Source organism: Danio aesculapii, chromosome 6 (assembly GCF_903798145.1).
Source record: "Danio aesculapii chromosome 6, fDanAes4.1, whole genome shotgun sequence".
Classification (NCBI taxonomy): domain Eukaryota; kingdom Metazoa; phylum Chordata; class Actinopteri; order Cypriniformes; family Danionidae; genus Danio; species Danio aesculapii.
The window spans coordinates 32,369,086-32,383,621 of NC_079440.1; the positions used below are offsets into that span (position 1 = coordinate 32,369,086).

A 14,536-nucleotide genomic window follows, 5' to 3' on the forward strand; every position below is an offset into this window, starting at 1 on the left:
GCTTTGACTTGTTCTCTCGCTGGAAAGCTTAACAGACCTCCTGCGCATAGCTACGGTTGCTTAGCCACGATTGGTGTGTGGTGGTTTTCGGGTGTGGCTTAGCTAATGGTCAGTTGTCTAGTCTGATTCAACAATGTTCTTTATGCTAAGCTAAAATTGAACCCACCAGACTCTGAGATTGGCTGAATGGATTAAAAATGTTAAAACACGCAGCAAAATGAGCCTATTTCCAAAATAAGTGGAGTGCTCCTTTAATTTTGCAGATGTTGTTTACACTTTTCTCAATCAGCAACATTTAACATAAGTTTATAAAGTGAAATCATAATCAAGTAACCCTTTACTGTAGCAGTTCACACAGGGTGATAAGTGCCTTCTTGTCAAGGTGTGAATTAGCTACACAGGACATTTTTGATATATTTTGATATATACGTTCAGTACGTTACTCTTTTTTTATTATTATTATTTTTTTGATAAGCACTAAATCTGTCAGCAGAAGCGAAATGCTCCACAATATTGAGAAACAACCTAAAGACATTCACAGATAGACTGGGGTTGCTAAGGAACACGCGTTTGTGAAACGAATGACAACAGCAGGTAGTAATTAACCCTGGCATTTGAAAAAATTAACATGGCAATCACGATACAACAGACACCTCTATCTCGCTGAGAACAGGTTAAGCCAGAGAAAACTCAAGAGTAGAACATGACAGGCTTTAATACGTAGAGACATGTGGGTGTCTCTCTAAAAATGCACTGTGGAAATAATAAAACTATAATGAGATCCAGACAAATGCAATGAATCATTTCTATTGAGCACGGCTTATGAAAGAAAGGTGCGTTTTAGAGGTGAGAATGTTTTAGCATGATTGCTGAAGACCTGAGAGCAGGGAATGATGATGCAGGACTGTTTTGTGCAAAGGCTGCACTCATTTGATAAAAAAAAAAACATATAAATATATTAAATATAACCAGTGGTGGAAAGAGTATTGGAAAGTCATACTCAAGTACCATTACTTACAAAAAATGTAGTGCGAGTAAAAGTATCTGTTGTAAATATTACTCAAAGAATCAGCAAAAAAAAAAGTACTAAAAGTACTCAAGAGTGGTAAGTATTACGATGTCAAGGCTGATGTGTTTACATGCAAGGGATGTGTAAACGTAACATTCTGTAGTGCATTTACTGTTTAAGACTATTTGGCGATTTCAGTCATCACACAGTAGACATCTTGTCATCAGTGACATGCAGGCTAAACAGTCACTGGATCATTGCTTGTAAAGATTTCAGACATCTTCCTGGACACTTTTAATTCTTCCATACAGTTTGCTGCATTTATAAAGCGCCCATGTTTTGAGTTCAGCATGATGCAATTTACTTTCTATGTGCGATTCGATTGGACAGGAATCACATGACTGATTTTTCTACTTAGCCAGTCTCCATAGACAAGAAAAAAATAAAGAAGTGACTGCAGGGTAATGGAAAATAGTGGAGTAAAAGTACTGATACAGCACTAAAAATGTACTCATGGGAAAGTAAAAGTACACATTTCACAAACTACTTAGTAAATTACATATTTTTGGGTGGAAAAACTACTATATGAGCATTTGTAAAGCCTGATTTAGAATCTACGCATTCGCTAGTTCGCATTGAGTGCACGTGGTAAATGTGACTTCACGGAGTTTGCAGAGATTCGCTTTGGGTGTGTGCAACATGATTTCGACTGGTGGAGCGCGCACAATTTTTTTAAAACTCGGGTGAACAGTTTTACAGGGCCGCATTTCATATGAGTTTTGAATATGAAACACTTTGAAAAGATTTTGTCTGAAACAGGTATGCCTGTACAGACATCTTTATGATTTGTCCATGCGTGATCATAGGGGTTACCAGATGGCCAATAATTCTTGGCTAGAAACTGCAACAGCAGTGGGAAAGGAGGATTTTTTTTGTTAAAAACTTTAGAAAAACTTGAGGGATGGAGGGAGGCCATGGCAAATGTGGAGACCCAGGTGGTTTTAATAAACAATTACAGAAGTTTTTTTCTACAATTCATAGGTTTTACACAGATGTGTATATTACAAGTTTGAATTTAAAACAATTAAATAGTTACAAAATAAAAATGAAGTAAAATTATTTCTTTGACACCTGGAAAAGATTATTTGTACCTATCGGTTTACATTATACTGATGCTCTATTTTTCTAGGCTTTATTGGCAATAATGGTCAGGACCATTATTGCCTTGGCATATAAGCAGAGAACACAAACTAGCCAGACAGTAATGTGTGAATTGTGGAGTGGGCTAAATCTATATAAAAAGTCAGTATTTTTTAGTAAGTGTACTTTTTTGGCTTTTATTCTTGACATTATAATAATAAATGTTTACTTGTAGATCAACTCATGTTCTGTTGTGGTTGATATTTAACTTTATTAGATAAAACTGTCCGAGATATGAACAAAAGCAAGTGATGCATTAAAGTTTGATTTTAATTATCTTCAATGGTTATAAAAATGTTTATAATCATTAAGATAAATCATATAAATAATAAAATAATTAGTTTAAAAATCTTGAACTATATTAATGATATGACGTAGTTCTGGAAACGTCCTACTTCTCTGTTTATCCATCTGACTTTTACCGTTTTAAAAGATATCACTACGGCGAACGCGTCAAGTATAAAAGACTCGTCCATTTTGTCAGGTGCACGAGCAGTCATCAGATGTCTGCGCCAGGCGAAAGTAAAAATCAGCCCTAATTTGTAACAGCGCTGAATAAACAGATTATCACTGATGATTGATGTTTTTATGAAACATTTTTATATATAATATACGGTGCCTATAGAAAATCATCATTCCCCTTTGAAATGATTACTTATTTTGTCATACAGCCTCAAATAAAATTACATTCCAAATAACTTTTTTAGCATTTGATGTTTTTGTAGCCTTCTCCTAACCTGTGCCTTTGTACAACTTTATCCTGAAGGTTTTTTGAAAACAGAGGCAATGTGAGTAAAGTTATACAATTTCACAGGGTATGATGATTTTCTATAGGCCCTGTTGTTGATGTGTTTACATTCGACTTTTTGTGTTTGCCTTTTGATAAAATGGTAAATGCTTTATAAATACTTTGCATTGAACGCAAATTTTTTGATCTCTAAATATTGTATTTTTGTGTGTTATGTATTTTTTGACCAATTTAATGCATCCTCACTGAATAAAAGTAAGAATGTACAGTATAAACATGTATGGATGCATATAAGGTATACTGCAATTTTTTAAAGAATCCATTCACTTAAACAAAAAGTAGAGATTTGCTAAATTTAATTAAACTGCCCAACTTTAACAATTTGTTTTTTTGATATTTAAAATTACTCAAGTATCTGACTGTTCTCCCGAGACTAAGATTGTGAAAATACTCTAATGTCAGTGAGACAATGTTTATATTATATTGTTATGTATAGTCAAAGACTACGGAATACACAAGACATGTCACTCGTATAGTTTTGAATGGGGAAAAGTCTAATGGTTAATATGACAAATGAAGCCCCACCTTCTAGTACAGGAGCCAATCAGCGATCACTATAGACCAGGCATGTCCAAGCTCGGTCCTGGAGGGCAGGTGTCCTGCAAAGTTTAGTTCCAACCCCAATCAGACACACCTGGGCTAGCTAATCAAGCACTCACTAGGCTTTCTAGAAACATCCGTGCAGGTGTGTTGAGGCAAGTTGGAGCTAAAATCTGCAGGACACCGGCCCTCCAGGACCGAGTTTGGACACCCCTGCTATAGACTGATGATTCTCTGGGGAAGGGGCTTGGACTAGACGTGAATTTCTGCTGATTTTGTGCGATTCGAACATTTAGAAATGAAACTAAAGAGATAGTTGTTAATTAATTTTGCTGTTTGTTGATTTTAGCTCTGCTTTTAATACTATCATTCCTCAGCACTTGGTCAATAAATTAGCATCTTTAGGTCTGAATACACCTCTTCGGAACTGGATTCTTGACTTTCTGACAAACAGGCCACAGTTTGTGCGAGCGGAGGGTATTTCGTCATCTACCACTCTGCTGAATACAGGCTCCCCTCAGGGGTGCGTCTTGAGCCCACTGCTATACACTCTGATGACCCATGATTGTTGTACAAAATTTAGCACTAATCACATCATTAAATATGCTGATGACACCACAATAGTGGGTCTCATCCGGGATAATAATGAGAGGAACTACAGGGAGGAAGTAAAGCTCTTTACAGAGTGGTGCAGTAACAACAACTTAGTTCTGAATGTTGAAAAAACCAAGGAGTTGGTGATCGACTTCAGGAAGAAACGCCCCATTTACTCCCCTGTATATATCAACAATATTGCGGTGGAGACTGTACAGCAGGTTAAATTCCTGGGAGTCCACGTTACCGAGAACTTGACTTGGTCTCTCCATACCACTTGTCTTGCAAGGAAAGCGCACCAACGACTGCACTTTCTGAGAAGGTTAAAAAGGGCACACCTCAGCCCATCAATTCTTACAACTTTTTACAGAGGGGCTGTTGAGAGTGTTCTCACTAATGGCATCTCCCTTTGGTATGAGAATAGTAGTGTATCTGACAAGAACACCATCAAGAGGATCATAAAGTCAGCTGAAAGGTCTGTTGGAGTCAAGTTGACATCTATCGAGGAACTTTATCAACGACGTTGTCTGTCTAGGGCAAATAGCATTTTAAGGGATCCAACTCACCCTGGCTATAGCCTTCTCACGCTTATGCCATCAGGCAGGCGTTACAGAAGCCTGAGGACCAAATCAGTGCGGTTTCGTGATAGTTTTTATCCTGTCATTATAAGACTTTTGAATAAGATCAATTCTTAAACACTATTGATAGCTAGTGTAAAATAGTAAATCAATAAATAGTTAAACTAGCATAAATTATTAATATTATAACTATTATAACAAATGGTGAAATAGGTATTTTAGTATTAAGTTACTCTTTATTGAGATTTCTTTTTAAATTAGGTTATATTTTATATAACTATATTTTTATATTTTTATGAATTTATAAGGCTTGTTTATCATGTCAGGATTTTATAATGTTTGTATAGTGATGTTTTTCATGTTCTTGTTGGGTCTGTTGCAACGTAATTTCGTTCTGCATTACAATTTTATTGTGATGATTTGAATGACAAAAATAAAAAGGAAGGAAAAACTTAATTTTAATGGTGATTCCTAATTTGAAATTTAAAAGCAAGTTTGGCAAGCAATTAAAGCAATTTTCGAGAGCATACTGGCTGAGAGGTGTTTCAAAGATGGCCGTCGAGTGAAATGACTTGCCTTAAAGGGACTTTAATACAGTACCATGACTTCCGCTAAGCTTGAGATGTGCTCATATCCAATTATTTGTATCTATATAAGCTGTTTTGCTACATACCATATAATTTATTAAAAGTATGCATACTATTAAATATTGTACAAATTCAATGTTGATCATATGTTCATATTCAATATACTGCTGAGCCATGGAATTCGCTTGCTAAAAGTCTACTTGTACTGCTTTTCAGATTTCAGATTCAAATTATTATAAAGAAAAGAAACAAAAAACACTTTAACCTGTACCTTTTTGATGATATTCATGTTCTCTGGTGGCACGTCTCTTCGTCCCAGTGAATACGGCGCCCACTGGCTACTCGGGGACATGACCTCTTGTCCATTATCTAAAATATTGCTCTGTTGTGAAGGTGTCTGAAAGAATATGGTGTTGTCAGCAAGCAGATATCAAAACAGCGCTCTAAAATGACACTGTAAGAAAAGAATATAGATCCGTGGCTCGCTACACTGGAAGGATCGGCAATGGTTATTGATCTGGATTCCATTCAGATGCTTTCAAACATGTCAAGGCTAAAATGCTCTTGGGTCTGTTGTTAGCGGTGTTTATTTTGTGTCTAGGTTACTAAAGGAACCAAAATTAGATAACGGTGCAAAACAAAATCTGTGCTAAAAGCATTTTGCATGGCAAGATTCCTCGTCTTGGGAGTTGGATTTAGGCCTGTTCCACAAATCTGGTTTTTGTGACTCATAAGCTGGAGTTTACTGTAGTTTGAGCAGACTAACAGGCTTTTTTTAGAGGAGTTCATTCCAGAGGCAGCTTGTGTTATAGGCTAATTTTGTATTAGATTTATTTTATAGGAATCATTGTACATTATTAACATTATTTTATTCTGTCTTACAGAAGGAATTCAATTTTAAAATCAAACTGAATTAAGCCTTTAAACTGATGAATGTATAGACACAAATATTTTTCAGCTGCCCCTCAAAAGTTTTCCACCAGCTTTTTAAAGGCATATTTTTGAAAATCAGCATTTTAATTACAATTATTACATCTCTCACTCTCAGAAAAAAAGGTACACAGTGGTACAAATAATGTACCTTAAGGAACAGTTTTGTACCTTTAGAAAAGTTGTACCTTATATAGTACAGAAAAGACCTCTTATGATACTGTTCTGTACCTTTTATGGTGCTATTGAAATGAAGGTACACAATTGTTCATATAAAAAAGGTACATACTGTAAGTGTTGGACAACTCCTTCTTTATTACAATATTTATGAAAATAAATATTTCTAGAAAGGCAAAGTGATTTATGAATAATTTCCATATTAAAACATGAATCATCATTTAAAAGCATATGTATAAAAAAACTCATAAACATTCATTTTTAAGTTCAATAAAACAAAACAACTGGTAAAACAAAACTATAGGTATTGTAAACTAAACATTAAAGGCATTTTTAATAAACATTTGGTAAGCATTTTCTGATGATAACATTTTCATTATTAATAAAGGCACTTTTCGGCATTTGCTTTCCACTAAGCAGGTGAGCTGGCAAAAGTCCTGCATTACAAAGTGTTCATGCAGACATTTTAGTATTTTAAACTAATCAAACATTGTGCAAATCTCATTACAATACTTTTGCATAATTATATTTCTGTTTTAAAATTAATTAAATTAAATTAACTTTTAAGTGATTACAAAGGTATCGTGTGAAAATTGGAGAAAAAAGAGTTATATTGTACATGGGAGAATATATTTCTGTAACGTTTTTGTGAAAGGTGTTGTGAAAAATTAGATCTTTTGATTGATGTTAAAGTATTTTTTATTCTTTATTGTAAATAGAAAAGGTGTATGTCCACAAAAAAAAATGTAAAAAAAAAAAAATTGTTTAAAAATGTATTTGATGTTTTATATTTGCTGAAAATAAAGTGACACATGGAAGGCGACGCGGTGGCGCAGTAGGTAGTGCTGCTGCCTCACAGCAAGAAGGTCGCTGGTTCGAGCCTCGGCTGGGTCAGTTGGCGTTTCTGTGTGGAGTTTGCATGTTCTCCCCACGTTCGCGTTTGGACTCCCCCACAGTCCAAAGACATGCGGTATAAGTGAATTGGGTAAGCTAAATTGTCTGTAGTGTAGTGTGTATGGATGTTTCCCTGTGATGAGTTGCAGCTGGAAGGGCATCCGCTGCGTAAAACATATGCTGGATATGTTGGCGGTTCATTCCGCTGAGGTGACCCCAGATTAAAAAAGTGACTAAGCCGAATAGAAAATGAATGAATGAATGAAACTGACACATTTTGGATTCAGCAAAATGCCTTTAAATAGTTCTGACACTGTAGTGGTACCTTTTATGGATCAGATTTGTACCTTTGATGAAGGTACAATATTGTATCTGAGGGTTTTAAAAACCAAAGGTACATTTTGGTTTCCCATGGCACAAATCATGTCCTTAAAAGGTACAAACTGCAATGGTACAAATGTGTTTCTTTGTCTTAAGGTACAATTCTGTTCCATAAAAAGGTACTGCCCTAGTGACAAGGGTTTGTACCTTCTTTGGTTTGTACAATTTTTTGTTTGTACCACTTTTTTCTGAGAGTGTACAGTTATTAATGCTCCAAGGGTTGTTGATAAACAGTAAAGGTGACAGGCACCATTCATAGTCAGCATAGTGAGCATTTCAACTATGCTGAGCTAAATTTATTTGGTTTTGTAACCTTTAGTTTTCTATTATTTAAAGTGTAAAAAATATTATACGATCACTTAAGTTTACGTTTATTATAATATTATTAACATATAAAACAGTGCGTTCTTAAATTTTTACCTAAAATATATGTTACACTGAATTCCAATGTACCAATATTTTAAAGTAAATTAAAACACACTATACTTGTATTTGATCATTCTTTTCTTATATAATCACTTTTGCAAATGTAATTTGATGCAGACAGCAAAATGAGACATTTTGAATGGATTTTTAATCCATAAAAGAAAAAGTTCAGAATAATTTCTACCCAATATCTGTTTATTTATTTAATTCAGTTAATGCATCTAACACTTATTTATATGCTTAAAAATATATATATATATATTTAACGGAGAGATTTATTTAACATATTTCTATACAGCTTAAAGTGACATTTAAAAGCTTAACTAGGTTAATTAGGTTAACTAGGCAGGTTAGGGTAAATAGGCAAGTTTGTATAATGATGGTTTGTTCTGTAGACTATCAAAAAAAATATAGCTTAAAGGGGCTAATAATTTTGAGCTTAAAATGGTTCTTAAAAATTTAAACTGCCTTTATTCTAGACAAAATAAAACAAATAAGACTTTCTCTAGAAGAAAACATATTATCTTTTATAAAATATGTATATTTTATTTCTGAAACTGAACTTTGAAATAAACTTTTTTTATACTGATTTATTTTACCAGACATCAGTAACAACCAAAGTAATCCATACAAAAATTAATTTGTTTAGAAATTAAGTAATGTGTAATAAAATTGTTGACTACTGTTTATATATATAGTAGTCTACATTTAAAGTGGTTCAAAACCAAAACTATCAAACAACACCCATTCTTGACAATGTTTTAAAACATTTTTGATTCACCTAAAATGTTAATATATAAAAATATTAAATAAAAAAATGCTATATATAAATGTTATAACTGCTATACTGTATATATAGGAGGCATTTGGATATTTGAGGCACAGAGTTTTTTGTTTTTGCAGTTAGATGAACCGCATGCACAGATTTAATACAATTGACAGTGTATTAAAGAGACAGTTCACCCAAAATAGAAAATGTCACCATCATTTACATAAATAACTTTCTTCTGCTAAACAAAAAGGAAGATATTTTAAGAATGTCTGGAAGAATGTCAATACCCAAACAAATCTTTCCATACATTTGCTACCATAGTTGGAAAAATAACTGCGATGGTAGTAAATGGGTATTGACATCAGTTTGGCATTCTTTAAAATATTTACAAAATGATATCTGCAAAATTGTTGCAAACAATTTATATGGGTTGAATTTAAACAAAAAAAATGTATTTAGTAATGTTCAACTTAATTTGTTTAAATTAAACAAAAATAAATTGCTTTCAGCCAATTAACATAAATGTTTTTTCTAAATCCAAGGGATCATCTTTGACTCATTTTTTCAGTGTACCTTTTGGTTCAGCAGAACAAAGAAATGTATATGGGATTGGAACAACCTTGATTGACTATACATTATAAAGAAGGCCTTTCATCAATGCATCTCTGCTGTTGGTCACAGATCACTTTGCTCTGTGAGTTTAGGACAGAAAGAGACTGTAGTGCATAGACCAAACACAAAGACTGAGCACATGCAACAGAAAACACCTATATATGTTTAACATCACAGTGAGAGACAGCGTCTAGCCTGAAACTGGTGAAGTGTTAGATTGCTGTTAATCTGGGAAGTGTCAGATGGTCGATCTTATAGAAATAGCCTATTATAGTGTACAACAAAAGTATGTCAAAATGATCGAATTACCACTTATTCTGGAAGCTAAAGCAGAAGCAGCTCAAAAGAGAGAGATCTAAGAGGAAGATTTTCAACTAGGAGATGTTACTTGTGTACTCATTATCTTCTTCATGCTGAAACTGGGGCTGAAGTCGCTTTATACTCACATTTGGTAGAGGTAGCCACTGAGTTGTTTGGTTTTCATGCTTTGTGTTATTGTAAAAGTTTATTGTCATGCTTCTGCTGGCATGCGGTGCAGCATAGCCTCCAGAGTACAGCATGCCGAAGTTTACTGTGTTGTGCTTAAGGACAGCGCTCTGATTGGAGGGAAACAACCACATGACATGAGTGAATGGGTGGAGCCACACAGAAAGGTCAAAGGTTGTGGCTGGGGGTTACACTGGACTGCACACTGCTGTAACAGAGTGAACAAGCTTGACAAACAGAACAACAACAGTACGTCATTACTGCCGACACGACACATTAGTGATACACAGCGGTTACAGAATATTAATAGCAGCAGTGTGGGACTATTTTACGTCAATGATGAGGTATGCTGTCTTACTGTATTCCACTTACACAGAAACAAAGGCTCACCACCAAGGTTGCATGTACGTGAATAGGTAAAGCAAGTAGGTGAATCTCAGGAAAGAAACGCAAGAGTGTTTTTTCACCCCAACAACAATAAAAAATGAATCTATGTTTTGCGGAAAGAGTTTGAAGGCATTTAAGGACCATCTTATTGTTCTTATGTAAAAATAAAACACTATTGTTGTGTGAAAAGACTATTACTTAAATGCAGTGGTGTAAAGTAACAAATTACAAACACTCAAACTACAGTAATTAAGTAGTTTTTCTCAGAAATTATCATTTAAGTAGTTTTAAAAATGTGTACTTTTACTTTCCCCTGAGTACATTTCAGTACTTTTACTCCACTACTTTCCATCAACCTGCAGTCACCATTTTATTTTTTCTTGTCTATGGGGATTAGAAAAAATCAGACCTGCAATTCCTTATCAATCAAATCACACATACAGTAGAAGGTAAATCGCATCATAATGAACTACCTCAAGACATGGACGAATTTATAATTGCAGCAAACTGTTTGGAAGCACTAAAAGTGTCTAAGAAGATCTTTACAATGCTTAGATCCAGAGATTGTTTAGATGCATGTCACTGACGAGAAGATGACGGATGTTTACTGTGTGATGACCTGAATGGCCTTAAACATCCAGCAGGCACAAGACGTCAACATGATGTCAGATTGAAGTTGTACCCCAACGTCGTGGCGACGTGAATTTTGTTTGGAATCAAAATCTGAATGTCGTCAGAACTCAACGTCAGGCCGACGTCAGTGTTCAACAACCAACCTAAAATCAACCAAATATTAACGTCTAATGATGTTACAGCTTGACAGTGTGGACATAACCACTATGCCGTCTATCAGACGTTGGATTTTGGTTGTCATACCTGACGAATAAATGTCAGTATTTGACGTCAACGTTGGTTTAAGATGTTGGCTTGACGTTGGATTTTGGTCACTTTCTAACACAACCTAAAATTAACCAAACATCAACTGCATTTGACGTCGTTATTGGAACTCAAAATAATTTTGTCCTTAGACGCTGGCTAGACATTGAATTTTGGTCACCTGATGTCAAAAACTAAATCTAACCTAATATTAACGTCTTATGACGTTGTGTGTCTGCTGGGCAATAACTAAATGCACTACACAATATTATGTTTACACACATTCACAAATTACATGTAAATGCATTAGATTTTCACAGCATAATACTCACTACTCTTGAGTACTTTTAAAACGGCAACGTTTTACTCAAACTTTGAGTAACATTTACAACAGATACATTTACTCTACTTGCAGTACATTTTTAGGCAAGTAGTGGTACTTTTACTTGAGTATGATTTTTCAGTACTTTTTCCACCACTGCTTAAATGAAAAATATTTAAACAAATAAAGATATTTAAAAAAATCTTGTTTTAGCATTAATTTCTTTAAAATATGGCATAAATAAATACATTAAATATATAAATCAAAACAGTAATGATCCTTAAAAAATAACCTTTATCTTCATTTTGCAGAATATAGTTTCTTTTTCTTTTGATTTTGCGGTGAAATATGTCCCAGGCGATTCTTGATGGTTTACATGAGATTCACCCAACTGTTCTTGTGTCTGTACACTAAAACGTGGCCTTCATTTAAGACATGCCTCTAGTATGTAAAACAAACATTTCTTATTAATTCAGTCCATTTCATGTACTAGTAAAAATGCCTTATTATTATTATTAACATAAGACCAAACCGCACAGAATATTTTTTTTAAATTGAAATTTCTTATTGAAATCTCAGTAAATAAAAAAGACATACTCTAAAATTTATATAATATAAAAATATAATATCATAAGATAAAATAAAGAGATGGTTTATTTATTACCTTAAAGCATAGGTCTCAAGCTCAATTCCTGGAGGGCCGCAGCTCTGCACAGTTTTGCTCCAACCCTGATCAGACACAGCTGATCCAAATAATGAAAGTGTTCATGACTCTTTTGAGCACCTCGATTAGTTGGATCAGCTGTGTTTGATCAGGGTTGGAGCAAAAATGTGCAGAGCTGCGGCCCTCCAGGAATTGAGTTTGAGACCTCTGCCTTAAAGGGATAGTTCACCCAAAAATGAAATTTCTGTCATTGTTTACACTCCCTTTTCTTGTTTCAAACCTTTATGAGTTTCTTTCTTCTGTGAAACACACACACAAAAAAAAAGCTAAAAACCTGCGACCATTGATTTCCTTAGTATTTGTTTTTCCAAGTATGGAAGTCAATGGTTGCAGATTTTTAGCTTTCCTTTTGTGAAGAAAGAAAATCATAAAGGTTAATAAAGTAAATAGAGCGTAGATTTTAATTTTTGGGTGAACTATCCCTTTAAATACTGAGGCTATATAAAGTTCAAGCTAACAAACTCTGTTGTATAAGAGAAAAAGAAAAGCTTTCTTACTCACCCGGTCTAGTCTCTTCGCTTCTATGTGTCTAAGCAGCTGCTGTCTCCAGTCTACTGGCATTTTGGAGGTCAGGTCCTCTTGTTTTTGAGGGACAGGTCTCAGGTTCATGTCGGCTTCAGGGCTTTTCTCAGTGCATGTACTAAGATTGTAATCTGAAGGCAATTTCTCTAGAAGAGCAGCCATTGTGGGCCGGGCAGACACTGGCCTTGCCTGAGATGCCCCGTATGTCTCTGTGCTGTAGCTCCGTGCAGACAGGGGGCGACGTTGTGTCAGACTCTTGGTGGGATAGCCCATGATGGGCTTTTTGGGTTCTTGATAAGATGAGTAATCTTCATCATACCTACCATTCCTCTTGTGGAACTGAGTGTCAGCCATGGTTGACAAGCTGTTCTGTTGCTCCAGCATGCTCTTAATTTGTTGAGGTCTGCTGTAGTGCTCTGCCAGCTGGAGTTCATGGTTCTCAGCCACTCTGCGGAAGAGCGCCATCTCCGTCGAACTTACTAGAGAGTCAGCTCGCCTCAGGAAGCCCGGCCTGGAGCGTTGGGGCTGGACAGAGAGTTGTTGATTGTGAGCGTCATCAGTGGCTGCGTTCGGAGCAAATGAAAATACTTGTTCCATCTGCGGATAACCTCGATAGCCCCTTGGACTGACTAGTTCCTTTGGCAAAGTCTTTCCAGGCTGGTTCACATATTCAGGGGTGTTGGGGAATGGTGGAGGAACCCTCCTCTCAGATTTCAAAACATCCATGGCTCCTTGTGGGTTGAAGCTTTGGTCAAAATGGTAAACTTTCTTAGGGATGGCGGGCTTCTGCTGCTGAGAGCTTTTATTCAAACCGTAGCCATCCAGATCATCATCCAGCATTGGCGCTGATTGGCTCCTGGACATGCTTTGTTCTAGAGGTATAGGAAAGTCTGCTCGATCAACACTTCCCTGATTTTCTATACTAGAACTGTAGCTGTCCATAGGGATGCTATAGACCTTGTATGACCCGGTATCGATTTCATCTATGCTCTGGGATTTCTTAAATTTTGCTTTTACCTCCCTCATCATTGGTGAAAGTCTTTCAGAACTTTTGCTAACAACCATAGTGTTTCCCTTATTTGGATCTTTCCCAACCTGGATGTGCGTATAAACGTTGGGATGACCTCGTCCCGTCCCTGAGTCTGTAGAGTCCAGAAACCCCCAGGCTCCAGTTGAGGGGAAAGTGCCGGGTAGTTCTCCCATCTCCTGCTCAAAGTCCTTACGGTCAGGATTGGGACTGTTGGCTGGTGTAATTTCCAGCTTGGAAGGGAAAGCTGTCCTGTCCTCGAAGGGACTGGGAGTCCTCGTCCAGTTCTGCCAGGGGTTAGATGGAGCAGGCACTTCAGTGTCAGGGGTGTTGCGAACTGTGTGGAAAGTTTGTTGTGATTGATCGAGCTCTAAGGGAACTCCAACAATGCGGTCTTGTCTCATGAGAGGCCGTCGCCCATGTGCTGTCGATGCACTCCGGGGCTTTGAGCCTAGCATGGGGTTTCCAGCACTGCTGCTCGGAGTGTCAAGAGGCATCTCCTCAGCAACAAAACCTGTGTTATCATAGTGGGGGGCATCGTTCCAGCTGTCGAAGGTGTCGCTGAGTGGCCGCCTCTCACCTCGCTGCTGCAGCGTGCTGGAAGGAGGTGTTTCCCTCTGGCTCAGAAGAGGCTTGGTTTCAATGGGCTTTGGGAAAGACTGAGCCAGCCTGTTGATGTATTTA

General features: G+C 36.3%; 1 protein-coding gene across 11 annotated transcripts in view; it reads right to left on the reverse strand.

Moving 5' to 3' along the window:
• The window catches only part of lrrc7 (leucine rich repeat containing 7), a 191,457-nt gene that overhangs the window by 15,310 nt on the left and 161,611 nt on the right, over nucleotides 1–14,536 (reverse strand). For 9 of the 11 annotated variants that reach the window (XM_056459998.1, XM_056459997.1, XM_056459996.1 and 6 more), the window contains 3 exons: nucleotides 12,805–14,521; nucleotides 9,955–10,104; nucleotides 5,588–5,713 (listed from right to left, as the gene is read on the reverse strand). In XM_056459998.1, the coding sequence (XP_056315973.1) occupies nucleotides 5,588–5,713; nucleotides 9,955–10,104; nucleotides 12,805–14,521 (1,993 nt within the window). The remainder of the gene's footprint in view (nucleotides 1–5,587; nucleotides 5,714–9,954; nucleotides 10,105–12,804; nucleotides 14,522–14,536) is intronic. The other 2 variants (XM_056460005.1, XM_056460002.1) reach the window with 1 other exon arrangement.